The sequence below is a fragment of the Mixophyes fleayi genome, chromosome 11 (genome assembly GCF_038048845.1).
Source record: "Mixophyes fleayi isolate aMixFle1 chromosome 11, aMixFle1.hap1, whole genome shotgun sequence".
Taxonomy (NCBI): Eukaryota; Metazoa; Chordata; class Amphibia; order Anura; family Limnodynastidae; genus Mixophyes; species Mixophyes fleayi.
In genome coordinates, this window is record NC_134412.1 from 24,842,111 (window position 1) to 24,863,513 (window position 21,403).

General features: G+C 41.0%; 1 protein-coding gene across 3 annotated transcripts in view; it reads left to right on the forward strand.

The window, feature by feature from the left end:
* The window catches only part of LOC142106860 (circularly permutated Ras protein 1-like), a 105,337-nt gene that overhangs the window by 17,709 nt on the left and 66,225 nt on the right, over positions 1 to 21,403 (forward strand). For 2 of the 3 annotated variants that reach the window (XM_075189898.1, XM_075189896.1), the window contains exons 2-3: positions 13,579 to 13,692; positions 16,700 to 16,849. In XM_075189898.1, coding sequence (XP_075045999.1) covers positions 13,587 to 13,692; positions 16,700 to 16,849 — 256 coding nt within the window. In that variant the 5' untranslated portion in view covers positions 13,579 to 13,586. Of the gene's footprint in view, positions 1 to 13,092; positions 13,153 to 13,578; positions 13,693 to 16,699; positions 16,850 to 21,403 lie in introns of those variants that run through there. The other variant, XM_075189897.1, reaches the window with a different exon arrangement.

The window sequence follows — 21,403 nt, forward strand, 5'->3', positions numbered from 1 at the left end:
GTTGCAGAAATAAAATGTTGAATGTTTTAGAATTTCAATATTTCTGGTACATTTGTGTTAACACAAAATACAGGGCTTGGCTTTGGCTGCCAAGCTGAGCCGTAACTTAGAATTCTAGCACCTGGGGGTAAATGTATCAAGCTGAGAGTTTTCCGGCGGGTTTGAAGAACCAATCAAATTCTAGCTGTCATTTATGTAGTACATTCTACAAAATGACAGCTACAATCTGATTGGTTGCTATAGGCAACATCTCCACTTTTCAAACCCGCCGGAAAACTCTCAGCTTGATACATTTACCCCCTGGGGTGAGAAAGACAAATGCCGCCCCCCCCTAGCCCTCAATTTTAACCAAATTAACCTAAAATATTCCTAAATTGCGCACCCCTTCAGCGTTGCGCCCTGGGCGGTTGACCCTGTCGCACAGCCCTAGTTGCGGCCCTGTTGCCAAGCCCTGGCATGACAGGAGGGCTGTTATCAGTGCAGGATTCCTGTATTTGGGTAGACGGAAGCTGAGAGATGGGTCTTTTCATTCACAGCAGGGATGCCAAACTTATTCTCTGTTATCAGATAAAGAATGAAATGAATTCAGGCAAATAAGGAAAGTTGTGAGCAGCAATGTGGCACAGTGGTTAGCACTGCGGTATCGCATAATTTTAACCATGGGTTTAATTCCAATGCTGGTCCTATTTGTGTGACGTTTGTATGTTGTGTAAGTTTCCTCCCATTCTAAAAACAAACTGGTAGGTTAATTGGCTTAATGAACCCTAGTGTGTGTGTTTTAGGGAATTTAAATTATAATGACTACATACCCTCTGTACAGCACTGCTTAGTATAATCATTGTATTATAAATAAAGATTAATAAATAATAAAGTCAAGTAATTAAGCTTAACTGAGGTGGGAAGGACTGTGTAGTATTATGGCTTTATATTCTCCTCTGTAATGTTTTCCACCGTAAACAGGGCCGGTGCTAGGGTCCATGGCGCCCTAGGCATTTTTACAAAATCGGCGCCCCCCCCCCCGCAAAAATCAGCGCCCGCCTTCCTCCCCCCTCACCCCGTCTTTCCTTACCTCGTCTCACCACCGCCGCCTCTCTGCTCTGTCTCCTCCCCTCCACTCACTGACACTAGTGAGGGGAGGGGAAGAGACGGAGCAGAGAGGCGGCGGTGGTGAGCAATAGCCTCTTCCCCCCCCCCCCCCCCCCCCCCCCCTCCCCGTGCATGTGTATGCTGTGCGGCGGCCGTGACAGGTATGGTCAGCGGTCGCCGCACAGTTTTAAAGTCATTTACCATTCTGTGGCGCCCTCCAGAGCCCGACGCCCTAGGCAAGTGCCTAACCTTGCCTAATGGGAGCGCCGGGCCTGACCGTAAAACAACTGGTGAATTATGGTATGTCCTGTATATTAGATGTGGCGTGGGGCTTTCAGGCTTCATGTAAAACCAACCCACTATAACATAGAGTGGAGAAAGTACTTGACTGTGGTGTAAATTAATTTTTATAATACAGCAGTGGAACCCTGTTACCAGAACTACTGGGTTTTCAGACTTTTCCTGTTTGGCATAAAACTCCCAAGCTGGTGCCTGTAAGGACTCATACACAGTGGCATTTATCGGGCGTCATCAAAGCCTAACACACTTTCCCTGATGCCAGGGCTACAAAAATAATGTGAATTAATCGACCTGTACACAAACATTTTCAGACACGTGTTGTGTCCATTTCGACTTTATGTGCAGTGTTTGTGATTGTTATCATTTGGTAAAAAAACTAATGGGGTTTTATGTGAATGTCTGTTTTAACATATTTGCAACTTTTCTCTTCTCTCAATTGAGGGGGGTTGTTGTGTCCCCCATGGAGCATTGGTGCAATTTGGTCTTCGTACAATGGGGGACAAGGCCAAAATGAGGTGATTCGCTATGCATCGTGTCAATGAGGCCCCTTCACTAGAAATTGGCAGGGTGGCCTTTTCTCCCGGGAGTCCAGGAGAAGTATCTGAAATTCCTGACTCTCCCGGAAATTCCGGGAGACTAGGAAAGTATGGTCACAGCAAAATGCAATACTACATATTACACTATGCTGCAGCAGGTGTCAAGCCTCCCCTGAAGTGAGCTCAGCTGACAACGATTTAGTGAGCATTACTTTTCAATGCTCACGTGGATGTAACTAAAGCGTTAAGGTTTGCATCAGCAGATTCAATACTAGAAGAAAGAAAAGAACTGATTCTGATGGACAATAAAAAATTAATTCACAAAATCAGTTTAGCAGGAGGATACTTTATAAATATGAAGCAGATTAACACATTTGATTAATAAATACAAGGGAAAATACATTTTAAAGCTAAAATGGATCACTTTAACATCTTTACATATCTATTAGTTTTTACCAGAACGCCAGTATGTTTTACTCATACACCATTGCAAATTCATTTTTAAGTAACCATTATAACCACTTATAAATAAGTTATTGTGTGTGTGTGTGTGTGTGTATATATATATATATATATATATATATATATATATATATATATATATATATATTTATATTTAAATTATTAGCACAGTGCGCTAATTTTTATATAATTGCAAATATACAGATTTTTATGATATTGTGTTGTACTTTTGTATAGGAAATGTGTTTATTTCTGAGACAGTGACAGGGGAGGGAATTCGCTTTTTGTTTTGTAACTTCTGAAAGCAGACTAATCAGGCTAATTAAGTCTTTTCATGTGAAATAACCAACACAGCAGCAGGTCGTTGTCTTTCGGTCCTGTGCAGGTTTTCTTCCTGCATCTTGGAACCTGTCTGAACAATGTAGCCTCAGAATGCAAGTAATACAGGACACTTAACACCAGTTTTAGGAAATCAAGAGATTGACGTAAATTTTGTTAAAGCTTAAATTGCGTTAGCTCCACGGTTAAAGGATATAATACATCCTAATGATAATTATTGAATGTGAGTTATCAGTCTTTGCAGAGCCATCTAGGAGCAGGGGGCGGTGTTACCCTCTGCTAACATGTATGTCAGAATGTGTATAAAAATGTAATGTATTATACCATCTGTACTTCTGGAGATTACTAGTACCTTACACTAGCATATGTAACTGTCCTTTTTAGGACTTCCTGAGCTAATAAACATCACTGCTTAAAGAACTTGCTTTGACGTCTGTTTACCTGCTGTAATTCCTGTGACCTACAGATTAGACAAGATCTAATCCATTATCTAGCTGAGGTTGGGACCCAGCATTCCAGTACCAACGCTCTGCCCGCTACCCTGCAGCTCTGGCCAGTGTGATAGGTGAGGGGAAACCATCCACAGCAACCCTGATCTGAAGGTATGAGGTCAGGTGTACCAGCAAGGGGGTACACTAGCAGCGAGAGTTACCCAGAAAGAAGCGGTTCTAGGTGCCGCTAAGGAGTCTAGTGGTGGCAGCAGCAAAAGCCCCTCCTACTGTGGTTAGAAGGCGCATTTGTGAGAAAGAAACTGGACTGTGGCAAGGCAAGCCCAGCCGGCCCCCAGCAACACAACAGTTAGGGTGTCATTGGAGGTCCATACTGTCACAATCATATTTTAGTATAGTATAAATGATGTCATGAAAATGAGCCTAAAATACAATTATTTAAATATCAATATTTATTAAATTCTAATCTATACTATACTATTTTCTAAATAAATAATAAAACCATTCTACACTAACATATCTACAATATAAAGTCATCCCTGCATTCTGCTGTGAGGCTGGAGGCAGAGAAGGAAACACCCAGGAATCTATTGAGAGTTGGTTCTGTCCTAGACCCCATACATTAGAAATGGTGCACACCATATGCTCATACCCTCTGGGTCTTTAGAAATTCATGTGACGCAGAATATTTGGATTTACATTACGCTTTATTCCACCAGTAAAGCTTTACAATGTTTTATAAATAGTATTAGTTTATTAATAGTCACCTAGAGAATGTTAAAAAATATTTTGGGTGTTTTCCAATTTTGAATATTTTTTAAGCTTAGTTTACTAGAGGGTAAACACGTGCTGTGATATGATCACAGTACTGCCAAGAGACAGTGGCTGATTCCTTAATACAGATTGTAAACCCTTTGCAACCTCACTATAACAATTAAAACAATTATCTATCCTGTTTTGAGGAAGCTAAATAAGGCTGACACGGTCTCAAGCAGGGCCGGATTAACCCAAGGTCTAACTGGGCTAGAGCATCTGGGGGGCTCGCCCCCGGCTCTGACTGTCAGCTGGTCAAGGAGAATGGCAGACAGCTAACAGCAAATGTTATGCTGTTAGCTGCCTGCAGTCACTGTAGTGCTTCCGGGGCGGGCAGTAATCTCCTTACTGAGGAGATCTCGTGAGAATGAGACTATGGGCTAGATTTACTAAACTGCGGGTTTGAAAAAGTGGGGATGTTGCCTATAGCAACCAATCAGATTCCAGCTGTCATTTTGTAGAAGGTACTAAATAAATGAAAGCTAGAATCTGATTGGTTGCTATAGGCAACATCCCCACTTTTTCAAACCCGCAGCTTAGTAAATCTAGCCCTATGAGTCATAGTCTCACTCTCACGATATCTCCTCGGTAAGGAGATTATTGCGCGCTGCGGAAGCACTACAGGAAGTGATGGAAGAACGAAAGGAGGTAATCGCTTGGGGGGGCTCCATTTTCTCAATCTGGCCCTGGGCTCAATGTGGATGTTCAGTGTCAGAATAAACCTGTGGCATTCTTTAAAACATGCATAGGGCATTGATTTAAAGGGCTGCTATGTAAATGACTTTACCACTCCCCATGAAAATACTGAGTGATCTACCCTGCTGAGAGGATTGGGTGCCTTGTTCGTGTCGCTCTGCATGGCGCTGCGGCTTGTTCATTCATTTTTTGATGGATATTTAGAATGAAAATTAAGAGATAACTACTTCACAGAGCGAAACACAAGAGTAAGTAAGTATATCTCACAATATATTTCGGGTCACTTAACCGATTTTATAGAATCAGTTTTCATAAGTTGTTTCAAATTCACAGAAATTAGCACATTGCACTAATTTATATATGTTCAGTTTCCATGTTTCTTTATTCACAGGTTTGCATAGATGAATTAGTTGGCACTTTAATCACTTTTGATCCATAAGGGACAACATAAGTGAACACAATGCACCAATTTGCATGTTTATTTAACGCAACCTATGTTCACAGCTTTGCTAAGCATAAATGAATTTGTTGGCACGTCCATCACTTTTGACTCACAAGGGACACTAAGGCTAGGTACACACTGAAGAATTCTCCGAACGACGTGTTATCTCGAACGATTGTACCTACAACTGAAGGTTCGATTCATGCATACACACTGACACGATTTATCTTCAGATCTGTGCTCTTTATCTGGTCCTTCATCTGGTCCTCCAGTCTTCAGAGAATGACAGCACAATATTCATTTATTCATTCATTCATTATTGTCACATTGTCACACAGATTAAAACCGCCTTGTTATAGCTATCCCCATGTCCTAACGACTTTCGTTAGCTTCTGTGACTCTGAAATTAAACATTCTGTCTTACAACTAACAAATTAATTATTCCTTCTACAGCACTCTCTACATTTATTCACCGCGACATTCATTGCTAGCAACGGCTGAAACTACATAGAGATCGTGAGCATGAGTGCATACACACTACATGATCGTTAGGTGATTGGTCGGAAAATCTTAAACCTTACGACCAACCAAATGAGCCAACAGTCAACACTTTGGAACAACTTTTGACCATTGTGTCGCTATACACACTAACCCGACTTCCGACCGAACGGTCGTATGTCGGCTGATTTGCCTGGTTATTGGACGAAAACGCTCCAGTGTGTACCTAGCCTAAGTCACCAAATCACAAACGGGATAAATCACATTGTCATTGTACTTACAGTATCAAACACTAAAATCAACATGTATCATCATATAGATCCAATATTCATTCTGTATAACTTCAAGACATTGTAGCAATTTTGGTACGAACCCAATATATGTTTTTTTCAAAGAATATTTCAGGAGTAGAACAATTTAATGGCATACTTAGCATCACTTTTCCCTAATCATGTGTGATATGATTAATACCAATGGATGAACATAGAAGCAAATAATCTTGTATACGTAAAAAAAAACAGACTTCCTCGGCATTGACAGGAATAATCCCACTTGTCACGGAATACATATCGATTACCTAATTTTACCATCCATATTCTTAATCTGTGCTCAGTATAAATACAAAGACTTTAATGAATCTCTATCAATCACTAATAATATTGACAGTGGCACTATCAATGGCTTTAATAGGGTTAACTTCAATACTCACATTGGCCGATTTTTTTTATTCCACACCCCAACTTTCTGATTGGCCATAGTGAGTTTAAATATCCTGCTCTGACAATGAATGAGTTTGCCTGGAAATAGCAAACTACAGCGAAACGCGTTTATGCATTTTGCTGTGTACTTCTCCTCCTTTAATTTAATATTAAATACTCTTTATGTGAGCAACTTAGATACATATAGAATCTTTGTCAAATCAAGATCCAATCCTTCTAACCAGCCCAACATCGAGAATTAGTTTACACTAGGCAATGAGCAAATCATCCCCGTACACAATGATATACAGGGAACTACACAAGCTAAAGTGGTAGTAATCCCTGTAAAGAGAAGTGAATGTGTTTGGGAACCTTGTGTACAATTGATTCTATTGGGCACAGTATAATGATTTCAGAAAAATTGGGATCAAATTATGTATAATAATCTAAGGAACTTCTGCAAGAACAGATAGGGGTCCATATATTTATTAGCAAGCTGACAACTGAGACTAAAGTACTGCATAGAAGGGAGTTATTCGAATACACACAGATATTTTAATTCACATTCTAAATCACAATTCACCCCTATATTTCGATGTTTTTAATAAAAACAAGACTATTTTAGTTTCATGTAATAAATGTTAAGTTTAATTAATAGAAGGGGTATATATGACATGCTACATTCAATAAACATTATGTTCAACCAATTAACAGGACTGTAGTGCACCCAATGAAGTTAGTTCCCTTTTCTTTTTTGTATGTATGTTTGCTTTTGGGAGTGACTTATTTGCAAAATCCTTGCATAATTCATATTTTTTTGAGCATTGGTGTGTAAGTCAATATGGAAAATAAAGTCACAAGCCACAATGCTTAAGATGAAAAATAATTAACAAAATAACATACAACAATATAATACAATAATTTCTTGTAAAATAAAAAGGCACTAACAACAGAAATGTTAAACTCACAATTGATCAGTTTTTGGTGTGCTAGGAGGGTACGAATAATGGGACACTTCTCGATATGAATTTGACTCCCAAAAAGTGAACAAATCTGTTAGATTTACAGGACATTTTAAACATACTGCAGGTAGCCACTGCCCCCCTACCTGTGATGTCAGAACTAGAAAGTCTATGTAAATACAAATTTGCTTTTTATGACCACTTTTCAAACACCTTTCAAGTCAGGGTTTATGTACACTGGCCTAACCTCTTACCAGAATGTCCTACAAAGATCCTATTACATCCACACAACAGGGCATAAGTTTCCCTTTATTTGCGTACCTAACATGACTCCTGTAACTATGTTATTTGAGAAAATATGACATTTTCATGTGTACTTATTACCTTTCATTTAAACTTATCCCAGCTACTCATACAAGCAGTTGCGATGTCGTGAGATATTACTTAATCACTAAGAATGTGAAGAGTCTGTTTTTGGATATTATTGGTATTGATATAACCTTAGAGAAAGATTTCAAGGACTTTAGCTTTTACGACCCATGCCATAAATTTGTATTGGGCAGTCATCTGTAACTATGTGCCTGGATCTCTCTATCAATAAATAGCTCATGGGTAGAGCAGAAGAGTTTTTTTTAAGCCAAATCAAAGAGATAAAGTAATTTACTCTCCCCCTACTCTGTTTCAACCCATGTCTGGACACAGAGTTCATCTGAGCCACACTGAGCCTATACTATGAATTAAGTCACAAATACATATTTGCAGTTTTATATGACTAGTAATTAGCTTGCATATGACACATACATTGTAAAAACACCAGGTTACATAAGCAGTTCCAATCTATTAAATCAACATTTGCTATTACTTGCATGAATGACTCTTTCTGACCACACCTTCTACTGTAACATAGTAAGCATTTAATCTTGCTGTTGTGTCCTGCAGGTATTCTAAATAATGGATAGGTTTACAATTCCTTTTCAGAGTTCACTGTCATTAGTAAACACAGCAGTGACAGTAACCCTTTGCTGCCCACAGCCCAGTCTTCATTAAAGAAGCACAGCCACCTAGTAAAATGTGGTGGTACAGGATTGCAACCCCCTTACCGGAGGCCCGGGGGGTCTCTTGTACCTCTTGCAGCCCTTCTCCGAAAAAACAAGGGATGGGGGTGTGTGAGAGGGAGGACCAATCAAGCCTCGATTTTATGAGCCTGTACACTACCATCTGTTACTAGGTGGGAGTACAGCTTTATGAAAATTGATTTTGTCCCTTTTGATCTGAATTTAGACCCCTGCTGCACACGCAATAGCAGGAATACTGCTTAGTTAGTAATGCATTTGTAAACTTGAGTAAACTAGGGCGAGTGTGGAGCGATTCACAATGTCTCTGGGGTGAGAGGCAGGTCACATCCCTTCTGTGACAGAGACTGAATCATCACAGCTGTGGTGGAGGAAAGTAACTTATCCACTTGGGGGCCCACCATCAATATCTTCCAGCCCCAGCAGAGATGCTTCACATTTAATAAATAGACCCCCTTCCCTCAACATTAAATTAATTGCATTCACATTTAATTAGTAGGCCTGTGTAACAGGCACTGCCAGGTCAAAGGTGAGGAGACGGGCATGTGGCAAAGCAGAAGCAGGTACAAAGCAATCAAAACACAGCAAATGGGTGCAAAATGAGGAAAGGCAATCCAACAAATGCATTAGGTGAGGTCTTTTCATCCTAGTTAGCAACACTAGGCCTGTCACTGCAGTGTCTCAGCACAGGAACACCTGGTAGAACAGTGCTCTCTGGGCTGCAAGGACTAAGGCTAGAATCATCATCATCACCATTTATTTATATGGTGCCACCAATTCTACATTGCTGTACAGAGAATATTTGTCATTCACATCAATCCCTGCCCCATTGTATCCCTGTCTGCATGTTCTTCCCCGTGCAAACACTGGGAGAACATACAAACTCCACACAGATAGGGCCCTGGTTGGGAATCAAACTCAGCACTGTGAGGCAGAAGTGCTAACCACTAAGCCACCATGCTGCGCTAGGCTATTTAGTCCAACCAGTTATGTGAGGAATGGACAGAATTATCAGATTCCCTAAAGACTTATCCCTGTACTCACACGTGACAGATCTTCACCCGGCCCTAGCCGATTTCGTACCAACCAGCCCCAACATTAAATTAATAGCATTTAATAAATAGGCCTATTTTACCATAACCAACCTCAAAATTAAATTAATAACATTGACAGTTTATAAAAAGGGTCCCTTCCCCCCAACTACCCCCAATATTAAATGAATGGTCTGATCACACCACCTTAAAATAGCCCCAACAACCTATCAGGGACTATTTTGAATGGAGGATTAAAGCACAGTTGCTGATAAACTCTACCTCTGGCACAAAGTAGTACAATACAGAGATGACACATGAAAAAAACTATAAAAGTTCAGTCTTTAATTTGAACAGCAGATCATCTCCGAAACTCCTTTCATAATATAGAACAGGATTGCACCTAGGTCTGAAGCATAGTTCAATCACAATGTATAGATACAAATTTGATATTTCCCAAGAAGTAGAAACATAGATAAAGGTGTGCACGGTTCATATTCTTAATAAGCAACAGATTACTCAAAGAACATCAGTGTTTGGGTTTCATGTAACTAGCGGCACATAAGTAAAACAAACTCATGCTGGTTATCGCATTAGCTCAAGTTAATATTTAATCAGATGGAATGTACTCATAGACCCTGAATGGTAATCATAAGTTAGTATCCGCCTCTCTGGCCTAATGACCATTTTAAGTATACAAAAAGATATCAATATCAAGAGGCAGTTATCTAGTCAAACCCAGGTGTGGGTGTGTGTATAAAATATTTCTTATTTTATGCTGCTAATATCGAGATAATAATAGTAAAGATTCATGTTATGCCACACAGTAGTACCCCCATTTCAAATTAAGCCACAGTAATGCACCCAGTTGATATTATGCCACAGCAATCTCCCTCTTCATCACACTCTGCCATGCTGCCTTTGCTCCCCCTTCACACTCTGCCATGCTGCCTTTGCTCCCCCTTCACACTCTGCCATGCTGTCTTTGTTCCCCCTTCACTCTCTGCCATGCTGCCTTTGCTCCCCCTTCACACTCTGCCATGCTGTCTTTGTTCCCCCTTCACACTCTGCCATGCTGCCTTTGTTCCCCCTTCACTCTCTGCCATGCTGCCTTTGTTCCCCCTTCACACTCTGCCATGCTGCCTTTGCTCCCCCTTGCTTCCGTTCTTTCACTTACCTTTTCTATCAGCTTCTTTCTTCTTTTTTCATCTCTTCTGTCTTCTGTCTTCTTTCTTGCAGACTCCTCTCTGCGCCGCTCCTCACTGAACATCAGACATGATGACGTCATACCCGACATTCAGTGCCGACGCCGCGGACAGGTGAGTATTTTTTTATTTATTTTTTTAAAGGAGCCTGCTCCCCCCACCAACGAAGAGGGTGGACTCAGCCTGTAGTCACCGGTTCACTGAACCGAGCCTAAAATTAGGTATCGGCTATGGCGAACCGGTGAGAACCGACTGAATCCCACCACTGGCTGAAAGGCTGCAGAAAGGTACAACACCATTACTTGCAATAGAATATGTCCTTCATCCATATCAGAAATCAATGGCTATGAAATGGATAAGCTACAATGAAACGCTGCGACATTGCCTGCAGGATGATGTACTCCCAATCAGATCAGTAATTAACAGCAAGAAATGGATAGGCTGGAAGAAGCTCAGCACTGACACCCATAGTAAGCAGAAACCGCTACAGCAAACACAAAGGGCCTGAGTCATTAAGGAAAGTAAGGCCAAAAAATTAGTAAGTTTTCTTCTGGACAAAACCATGTTACAATGCAAGGGGTGTAAATGAGTTTATTATTTTGCATATAGTTAAATACTGTCTGTTTTGACACAAATACCACGCCCCGCCCCTCCCGTCCTTCAACCACTCCCGTCCTCCAACCACTCCCCCCTGCCTGGGATCTCCCGGAATTAGCTTGCCAAAGGTTGGCAAGTATGATCTTATTAGCATAGGTCTTCCCTCCAGCAACTGTACAGCATCAATGTTTATCAGGCGCACATCAGATTAACCCTTCTTGTGTATATTTGGACCCAAGTCAGATGACAATCTATAAAAAGTTTTGTGAATAATAGTTCCTGGCCTTTCTCCTGTAGTGCACTTCCTTAATAACAAAGATTACTCTAGGCCTCTGAGCCTGAGATGTCCTCAAGGCTGAAAGAGTCTGTGACACCACCAAAATAATCTCACCATTTAATAAATTGCCCATACTGTCACCCTATTATTATTATTATTGTTTGTTAGGCACCACAAGATTTCCGCAGCGCCGCACACAGTACAAACAGTAGACTATACAGGGTGAAACAGTACAGAACAATAAACACAAAGTACCAATACTTCAGAAACTCCATGCAGGCTAATGCAGTAAAGACGGAGCAGAAGAACAGGTGAGGAGACAGGAGGGGAGGGGGCCCTGCTCGTACGAGCTTACATCCTACCAATAAGTTAATAGCAGAACAATATATACCACACCTATATCCCTTTAATAAATTACACTTTAATTTTTTCCTAATTAAATATCAATTATAATTCTTATAAGTATCAAAAGCAAGGTGCTCCCACAAATGTTAATTCCATAATCAGCACATGAAAGAAAAGAGACAGAAAATGTGTATAACGGGGCTCTCACAGTGTTACCTTTTCCTAAAATCTGCTAGTAGACTTTATTGATACACATTAAACAAATTTTATGATATGTTTACTCTGTAATACTGAATAATAAAATATGTTTATTGATTCTATTAGGTTTTATTAATGAAATATTAAAACCAAAGGGGGAATTCAATTCCCCCCTAAGTATCGCCACGATAACTCTATTACCGTTATTACCCTAAATTGAACCCAGCTTCCTGGTAGTAGCTCAGGAAGCTGCGAGCAGAAAGCCGGCATTGAAACTACCGCAATAGCGGTATTTAAGTGCACTATTACTGTAATAACTGTAATAGTGCGCAGGCTGCGTTACTTTTTACTGTAACGCGGCCAATTGAATTCCCCCCTAAGAGTGTAATGAACATGTGATGACAATATCAATGGCTGTTAAAAATGCTATACCATGCGACTAATGTGTAATGTTTGTCTCTTATTCACTTCTCAATATCTAGCCTCTATAATCTCTACTCCTAAAATAACTCCTTAAATATTGAGCTTATAATACGAGTCATACGTTTATTGATGTTCTGATGAGCACCAATATGGGATCTTTCTATGTCTTCCAATTAGAGGAATTACACCTTAATCCTCCTCTTGTGTTAGATGAAATTTTCCATGTACTACGCTTTATAAATGATCTGGACACTTGTCAGATAAACATGTCTACACAGGCAATTGAAGCGTAAGTGCCAATCTGAGCATTTACTGTAATAATCAGCACCTAATAGCTATAGCCTTTGAAAAAGCTATTAGCGAAATGCGCATTGGCGTTCACTGTCTTCTCTGTGGGACAGGGTCCCCTGTGGTGCCCAGGGCCCACAACAATCACACATTTTGTGGAGTTTCCTCAGGAGTGATTCCTGTTAGACTGGTTTGGGGAGGAATTAATATTCTATATTTATAACAGTTCCAGCGAATAGAAATTCAGCATGGTCATTGTTCACCTACATTCCTTTTCTGCTATAACATGTCACATTCCTGGTGGGTGTAGAGAGAGATCTCTCTGTTTTTAGAAGTTTCTGTATATGGTCCTCTTGAATCTTTCATTCTGTGCAAGTGAGTCAGTAGATGACAAGACACAAAAAGGGTGAAAGACACTATTGCTGGCGATAAGTGTAAGTTTCAAGAATAAACCCTTCAATACTTTTTATATTTTGCATTTTTTTGTCTGTATATCTTAAATGTGAATTTTTTTAAACGCTTTAACATGTTTGCATGTGTACATGTGTGTTTGTCAAGATTATTAAGATATGGTTTTGCATTTATGGTCATTTTCAATCAAAATAAAATTATTAACAATGATTTTATATTCCTTGCACTTGAAGCTAGAGATGTCATTTCCTTTTTGAACTATAACCAGATGAATCAATCTTTTCTCTTATTTGCATACATTGCACAAGAATGTGACAAGATGTCAGAAAAGAAGTAAATGTGACGTATGACTTCCATGATATATATGTCTTTGTGGGTATAACGTGATTTGTAGAGCTCTTGTAATGAACAGTTGCCTCTAAAGCTCAACTTACTAAGTCTTCTTTCAGGTGGTGATATGGAGTTTGGCTGTAGATACATATATGTGGATCAGTCCAGGAGTCAAGGTGACAACCAGATATGCAGCCAGCCCTGCTCAGTAAAAGCCTCGGAGTCCCAGAATGGTAAGTAGAGACTTATAGAATTTACATTTATATTATGGCCACATAATCATTTTTGCCACAGACTTGTTGAGTGAACTACGTATGTGCCCGTTGATCGCTGTGGGGTTATTAATACCTAAAGACACCGTTGTTGTCCATTTTACAAATGCGTAGAAGAGTCCAACCTTCATATAGAAAAAACTGATGGAGAACATGTACTTATATTCAATGGGCTGATATAGTAGGGATTAGAGATGCTCACTGACCCCCATGAACTGGTTTTGGATCTGGATTAGCTTTGTGTTTTGGTTTTGGCAAAATCGCCCTCGTGTGTTTTGGTTTTGAATTTTTTTTTAAAAATCCTAAAATATGCTAAAATCACATATTTTTGCTCTTTTGTTGATCCTACATTATTATTAACCTCAATAACACTAATTTAAAGTCATTTGCAGTCATTTTTGACTGCCTCACAGATCACAATATTATTTTCATACACTTTCGGACAAATACTGCAGCCACCTGGCTGGATGGTAAACGACAGAGCAATGACTCAAACACACGGCAGTTCCTAGCGCATCTAGGACACATTAGCACACAGCAGTGGCAGAAAAGAAAAAGGGGGGTCCGCCTTCCCTCCCACCCACCGTTATGTTGGATCTTAAAAAGGAAACCAAAACTCTCGACATCCGAGATCCGAGGATGTAACAATGATGTTTTGCCTCGTTTTCAATTCCGAGAGCGCGCGACAGTACCGAGCCTGTTCGGCTCGGTACTCGGATCTGCTAAGTTCGGGTGTGTTCGGTTCTCGGGGAACCGAGCCTGAGCATCTCTAGTAGGGATCCATTATCTTTAAACTAATCCCATCTCTAATTATAGTTAAGTGCGGAGGCAAGACTATGACTGTGGATAGGTGTGGTCAAATTTAATATAAAATCTGTGCTACTTGCATAGGGAATGGTGCTCGATCCATACACTTAAATCTTGCACGTGGAGGTGGGAGTGTGCATCATCTTACCTCACTCCACAATGGGGAAGAGGATGAGGGGAGGTGCACAGAAGTCTAAAGCTGTACAGTTTACTTGCCGATGAAAATGCTCTGTTCATTTTGGTATTCATTTTGGTCAATATGATATATAGAGCGTACTAGACATGGCTGGTACGGAGCTTTGTGTATGAAATTCTGCTAGACAGGTTAATGTAGCTGTTTTCATGTATAAATGCAAAAATTCGATTTAGTTTAGTGAGTAAGATGGTGATATGAACTTCAAAGGTGGAGACTGTGTACATTTCGGGGCTTTCTTGACTTAACAGAAGTCTGGAAACCTTTTTATTGCACAAAATGGGCAGATTGTTACCCCTTCTTAGAGGCGATAATAAGTGGAACTCGGGTAGTACTTTTAGTGGGGTGTAGTTTGCAAAGACTAAGTTACAAGGAAAGCACATTAAAAAGCCCCTCTGTGTTATAAATTAGGCAAAACATAAACTAGCATATTATATATTCGGAAAAGGAAAACATCAAATTAAGTTGCGGAGGAGATTCATTTTGAGGTGATGTTGTTACTTTTGAAGTTGTGTGGATTTGGCTGACTGAATATAATCAAAATGGTGAACAAAATATCTGCTTAAACTGAACAAGCAAATGCATCATGGTTTGTAGATCTGTCTGTGCACTGGGAGGTAAGACTGAGGCAATTATCTCTGAAATATGTACCTCTTGGCGGTATTTTTCAGTTTAAAAATCGCTATTGATAAATAGATTAAACAGTATATTTTCAGGCTTCATGCTTGCTTCATTTCCTATGGGAATAAATGTACTCTCACCTTTCAATGCTGTTAGGAATCAGTGTGCTCTGTTATCTCTGCGTGTGTAGGCCTATGATGTTATTACTGCATATAGTACACGCCATATACTAACCCACTTGTAAAAGCTCCCTGTATGGAGGTCAGGTGACCAGTGCAGTAGGGGACATGGTGCCGCCACCCCATCACCATGATCCCACCCCCAGCTATGAAATGCCAAAATAGCTTTATTAAGCCCCGCCTCCACCAAGACCCAGGAGGATGCCTACTCTCCTCCGGACATTCTAGTAGAGTAGGCAAGCATGTATTACTGTCTGGTTACTGATATCTTCTGTACATGTATAAAGCTCTGTCTTCTTCCTCTGTGTAATAAATCAACCTCATGCTTAAGCCAAATGTATCCCGAGCTTGTCCTCCACACTGCAACACTCGCCAAAGCTCACAGTGTTATTATCCACATCCCTGCCATAAATCATACTTGCCAACTCTCCCTGAATGTCAGGGAGACTCCCTGAAATACGGGTGAACTACCTCACTCCCTGAAGAGTCTCGTATTCTCCCTGATGCTGAGCCAGTACAAGACGTGTTTGGCTTCCCCATCTTTGGCATGATGACACAGTTCAGAAATTGTGTCCTATGTCAATGTATTGATGCCTATGGAGGTGGCCATTTTCATGGAGACCAAGATTTAATCAAAGACTGACAGGTAAGACAACATGACTTCAGTAATGGAGACAGAAATGTAAAAGACACTTCAGTCTCTAGAGAATCATTAGCTGCTTTTCTAACGCATAGTTGCCTACTCTCTCGGAATGTCCAGGAGACGCCCACATTTCTGGGAGACCTCCCGGGCTCCCGGGAGAGCAGGGCAACCTCCTGGTTCTCGCCCCCACAATAGATAAGATTAACCTAAATGATGCGATTTGTCAAGCCCCGCCCCCGCACGTCCACTTCCCCCGGGATCTCCCTGAAGCCAACGAGGAAAAGTTGGCAAGTATGCCATAAATCCTCTGCTAACAAATGGGAATTATGACAATGTCAATTGTGAAGGGGGACTCAAAACTGATTCTAGTGTTATTGATAAGTTTGAGAAAAATGCCAAAACATTTCTGTTTGTTAGAGGGAAAAGCTGCACCATCTATGAAGTGTATACGTGTGTGTGTGTGTGTGTGTGTTTGAGTTGTTAACATATCAAACATACTAGCAGTTGTTCTAACACTCCTTTCAGGGCTGCCTCAGGTGTCACGCGATAATAGAGTATCTCAGGAATCTAATGTAAACCATATTTGGCAGCAAGAATCCTCCACTAACTTGGAGCAGGAAACACCGCCTGCAATTCCAGATCGCAAGAAGAAGCCTACATTACATTGCAAACCTGGTAGGATGTTTTTTGTAACACTAATGATATGCTTGTTCCCTCATGATGTTCTTCTTAGACTTTGAAATTGTGTATTCAGTAGTGGCTTTGCATGCCATATAAATAAGATATTAATTCTTCACAAAAGGATACATACTCAGGGGCGCACGCAGGGAGGATTTCTGGGTCTCCAGAAACCCCTCCCCTCCGCTAAAAAAGTGCCGTACATAGCGGCACTGTACTATACAGCAGCCACGGACGCGTCTTTGACAGCGCAGCGGCTGCTGTATAGTACAGTGCTGCCGAAACGGAGGTGCTGAGCATGCACGCTGCAGCTCTCTCGGTTTTGTTTTTTTGGGGTGGAGGGTAAACCCCCCTTAAAAATCCTCAGTGCACCCCTGATACTGGCTAGTTATACCAACCATCCGGCAAAGAGTGTGCAGAGTTAAACGTTAATGACTCCTGAACCAGATCGACAATACTTGGCTTTTCCCTACCCCCAGTAATATTAATGTGGGTAATAACTAGAGATGGTCACTGACCCCCGTGTTTTGGTTTTGGATTCGGTTTTGGATCTGGATTACCGTCGTGTTTTGGTTTTGGTTTTGGTTTTGCAAAACCTCCATTGCGTGTTTTGGTTTTGGTTTTGGTTTTGTTTGGTTTTGTTTTGCTATTTTTTGGGAAAATCCATGTTTTTGGGCCTAAATTAACCCAATTTAGTGCTCCAACTGTTTTAGAGACAAGTAATCTAATTGTTGAGGTAATAAATCATCCCAAAAAACAGTTTAATTCTTCGTTGGTAGGCCTATTCTACACACAAAACAGATTGTCTTCCTCTCCATCTATGCATATTGGCAATGCAGCCATCGTCTTTGAATGTATATTACACCCTACACTTATAGTTAAATATGTAAAGAAATGGAAAAAGCCAGTTTGGTTTCTGTCTCTCAAGGCCCCCCTCCACTTGTATAAAATACCAAAAAATTCAGCCATTATAGACTGTACAATATTAATTGACATGGAGAAAGCCAGTTTGGTTTCTGTCTCTCAAGGCCCCCCTCCACTTGTATAAAATACCCAAAAATTCAGCCATTATAGACTGTACAATATTAATTGACATGGAGAAAGCCAGTTTGGTTTCTGTCTCTCTAGGCCCCCCTCCACTTGTATAAAATACCCAAAAATTCAGCCATTATAGACTGTACAATATTAATTGACATGGAGAAAGCCAGTTTGGTTTCTGTCTCTCTAGGCCCCCCTCCACTTGTATAAAATACTAAAAAATTCAGCCATTATAGACTGTACAATATTAATTGACATGGAGAAAGCCAGTTTGGTTTCTGTCTCTCTAGGCCCCCCTCCACTTGTATAAAATACTAAAAAATTCAGCCATTATAGACTGTACAATATTAATTGACATGGAGAAAGCCAGTTTGGTTTCTGTCTCTCTAGGCCCCCCTCCACTTGTATAAAATACTAAAAAATTCAGCCATTATAGACTGTACAATATTAATTGACATGGAGAAAGACAGTTTGGTTTCTGTCTCTCTAGGCCCCCCTCCACTTGTATAAAATACTAAAAAATTCAGCCATTATAGACTGTACAATATTAATTGACATGGAGAAAGCCAGTTTGGTTTCTGTCTCTCTAGGCCCCCCTCCACTTGTATAAAATACTAAAAAATTCAGCCATTATAGACTGTACAATATTAATTGACATGGAGAAAGACAGTTTGGTTTCTGTCTCTCTAGGCCCCCCTCCACTTGTATAAAATACTAAAAAATTCAGCCATTATAGACTGTACAATATTAATTGACATGGAGAAAGCCAGTTTGGTTTCTGTCTCTCTAGGCCCCCCTCCACTTGTATAAAATACTAAAAAATTCAGCCATTATAGACTGTACAATATTATGAAAAATGGACAAAGCCAGTTTAGGGTCACTCTGTCTATGACACCCTACCCTTAAGGATAAATTGCCCTAACAGCAGCCTTTCAAGATGGTATGTGATATGGAAATGCCACAAGTCCCTTTCCTCTTTGGGGGTAGATTGCACCCTACACTTACATAGAAAGTTTTAAAAAGATGTTATCGGCATCATCTTCAGCTTCATCCTCACCCTCATCAGTGTTATCGTCATCATCACAGACTATCAATTCATCGCCGCTTGAATCCGCCATTAGAGAACAGTCAGTGCTTGCATGTCTTGGATGGTGAAGGCCTTCCTCGTGGAAGATGTAGTTCATTTTTATAAACATCATTTTCTCCACATTTTTGGGAAGTAACCTTCTACGGCGATCACTGACTAAGTTCCCTGCTGTGCTGAACACTCGTTCAGAGTACACACTGGAGGGTGGGCAGCTTAGGTATTGCAAAGCAAGTTTGTACATGGGTTTCCAAATAGCTTGCTTTTCTTCCCAGTAAGGAAAGGGACTGTCTGACATTTCCATATCAACTACCTCTTGAAAGTAATCCTCCACCATCCTTTGCATGTTTATACTCATATTGGATGGACTTATGGGCAAAGTGACACTTTTTTTTGAAAAATCCTTCAAACCAGCCCAGATGTTAAATTGTTCTCGTCTGCCCCCTGTGTCTTCCCTGCTTCTTTTTTGGAAATTTAATTTTTTACGAGCAACAGCTTGAGAAAGTGAAGGAGGACACGTCGTCAAGCCGAGGCCCAGTTCAGCGGCCAACTTGCTGAGCAATAGCTCCTTGCAAAAGTTCACATCTCGCTCATTTACAAGTAAAGACTCAATGTAGGTTTTAAACCTTGGATCAAGCACAGTGGCCAAAACGTACTGATCCGAGTTCAAGATCTTAATAACTCGAGGATCATTGTGAAGCGAATTAAGTACTTGATCGACAAGGCCAACATACTTTGCTGAATTGCTTGCTTTCAGCTCCTCCTTCATTTTCTCAAGCTGCTTTTCCAATAGTCTAATTAAAGGAATGACTTGGCTCAAACTAGCAGAGTCTGCACTGACCTCACATGTCACAACTTCAAATGGTTTCAGCACCTTGCACAGCACTGAAAGGATTCCCCACTGTGCAAGAGTGAAATACATCCCCCCTCCTTTCCCAATGTCATGACTTGTGCAATATGCTTGGATGGCTTTGCGCTGTTCCTCCATCCTCTGAAGCATGTACAGGGTGGAATTCCACCGAGTTACCACCTCTTGCTTAAGTTGGTGGCAGGGCAAGTTAAACTGCTCTTGGAGCTGCTGTAATCTCCTACATGCTGTGGCTGAATGCCTGAAATGGCCTGAAATTTTACGGGCCACCGAAAGCATCTCCTGCACCTCACGGTTGTTTCGTAGGAAGCTCTGCACCACCAAGTTGATGGTGTGAGCAAAACAGGGAATATGTTGGAAATCACCCAGCTGTAATGCTCGCACTATATTGTTGGCGTTATCTGAAATGACATACCCTGGGGAGAGTCCGAGTGGTATAAGCCATGCATCAATCACATCTCTCAGTTTGCGTAACAAATTGTCAGCCGTATGCCTGTTAGTGAAGCCGGTGATACAAAGAGTGGCCTGCCTGTGACAAATGTTACGTAGTGGTGTACATGCTGCTGCTGTTCCTGCTGGTGAAGGTGAATGACCAACCCAGTGGGCTGTCACAGTCATATAGTCTTTGGTTTGGCCACTTCCACTTGTCCACATATCTGTGGTTAAGTGAACAGTGGGCAGAATGGCATTTTTCAGCGCAATCTCTACATTTTTACACACTTTTTGGTATAGTTGTGGAATAGCTTTACGGGAGAAATGGTGTCGCGATGGAATTCTGTAACGCGGACACAAAACCTCAATTAACTGTGAAAAACCAGCTGCGTTTATGGTGGAGATTGGACGCAGATCTAACACTAACATTGCAGCCATGGCGTCTGTGATTCGCTTGGCGACTGGGTGACTGCTGTCATATTTGCTTCCCCTCGCAAAGGATTGTTTCACAGTTAATTGCTGAAATGTAGGACTGCTCATTTTATTCACCTGCCTCTGGGATGACGATTCACCCCCAGCAGCAGCAACAGCAGCAGCAGGACTAACGCTTTCTTCAGAGGAATCAATAATAGTGCCGGAGTCATCCAGCCTTAAGTGGGATGCCGGGCTAACTCCGAGCGCTACTGAGGATATTGATGAGGATGGTGTGGTGGGTGTATTTTGTGGCCGTCGGTATGTCGGTGAGCGGAGGGTCTTAGCTGATGAGGGAGTGCTTGTATTCTTTTGGGAAGAACTTTCAGCTTTTCCCAACACTTTGCCATGAACTCTCGTTAAATGGCGTAACATAGACGAGGTTCCAAGATGGTTAAGGTCCCTCCCTCGACTGACTGTGGCTTCACATACACTACAAATGGCTATACAATTGTTGTCTGGATTTGGGTAGAAATAATTCCACACATAAGAAGTGGATTTTTTTGTTTTATGCCCAGGCATGACAATGGCCTTTTTCTTGTCACGTGCCAGAACTGCTGCCACTGGTGCAGGACTTACACAAACAACCTCATCCTCATCAACATCCTCATTAGCGCCCTCGTCGCCTACACAAATCTCCCCCTCATCCTCTTCTAAT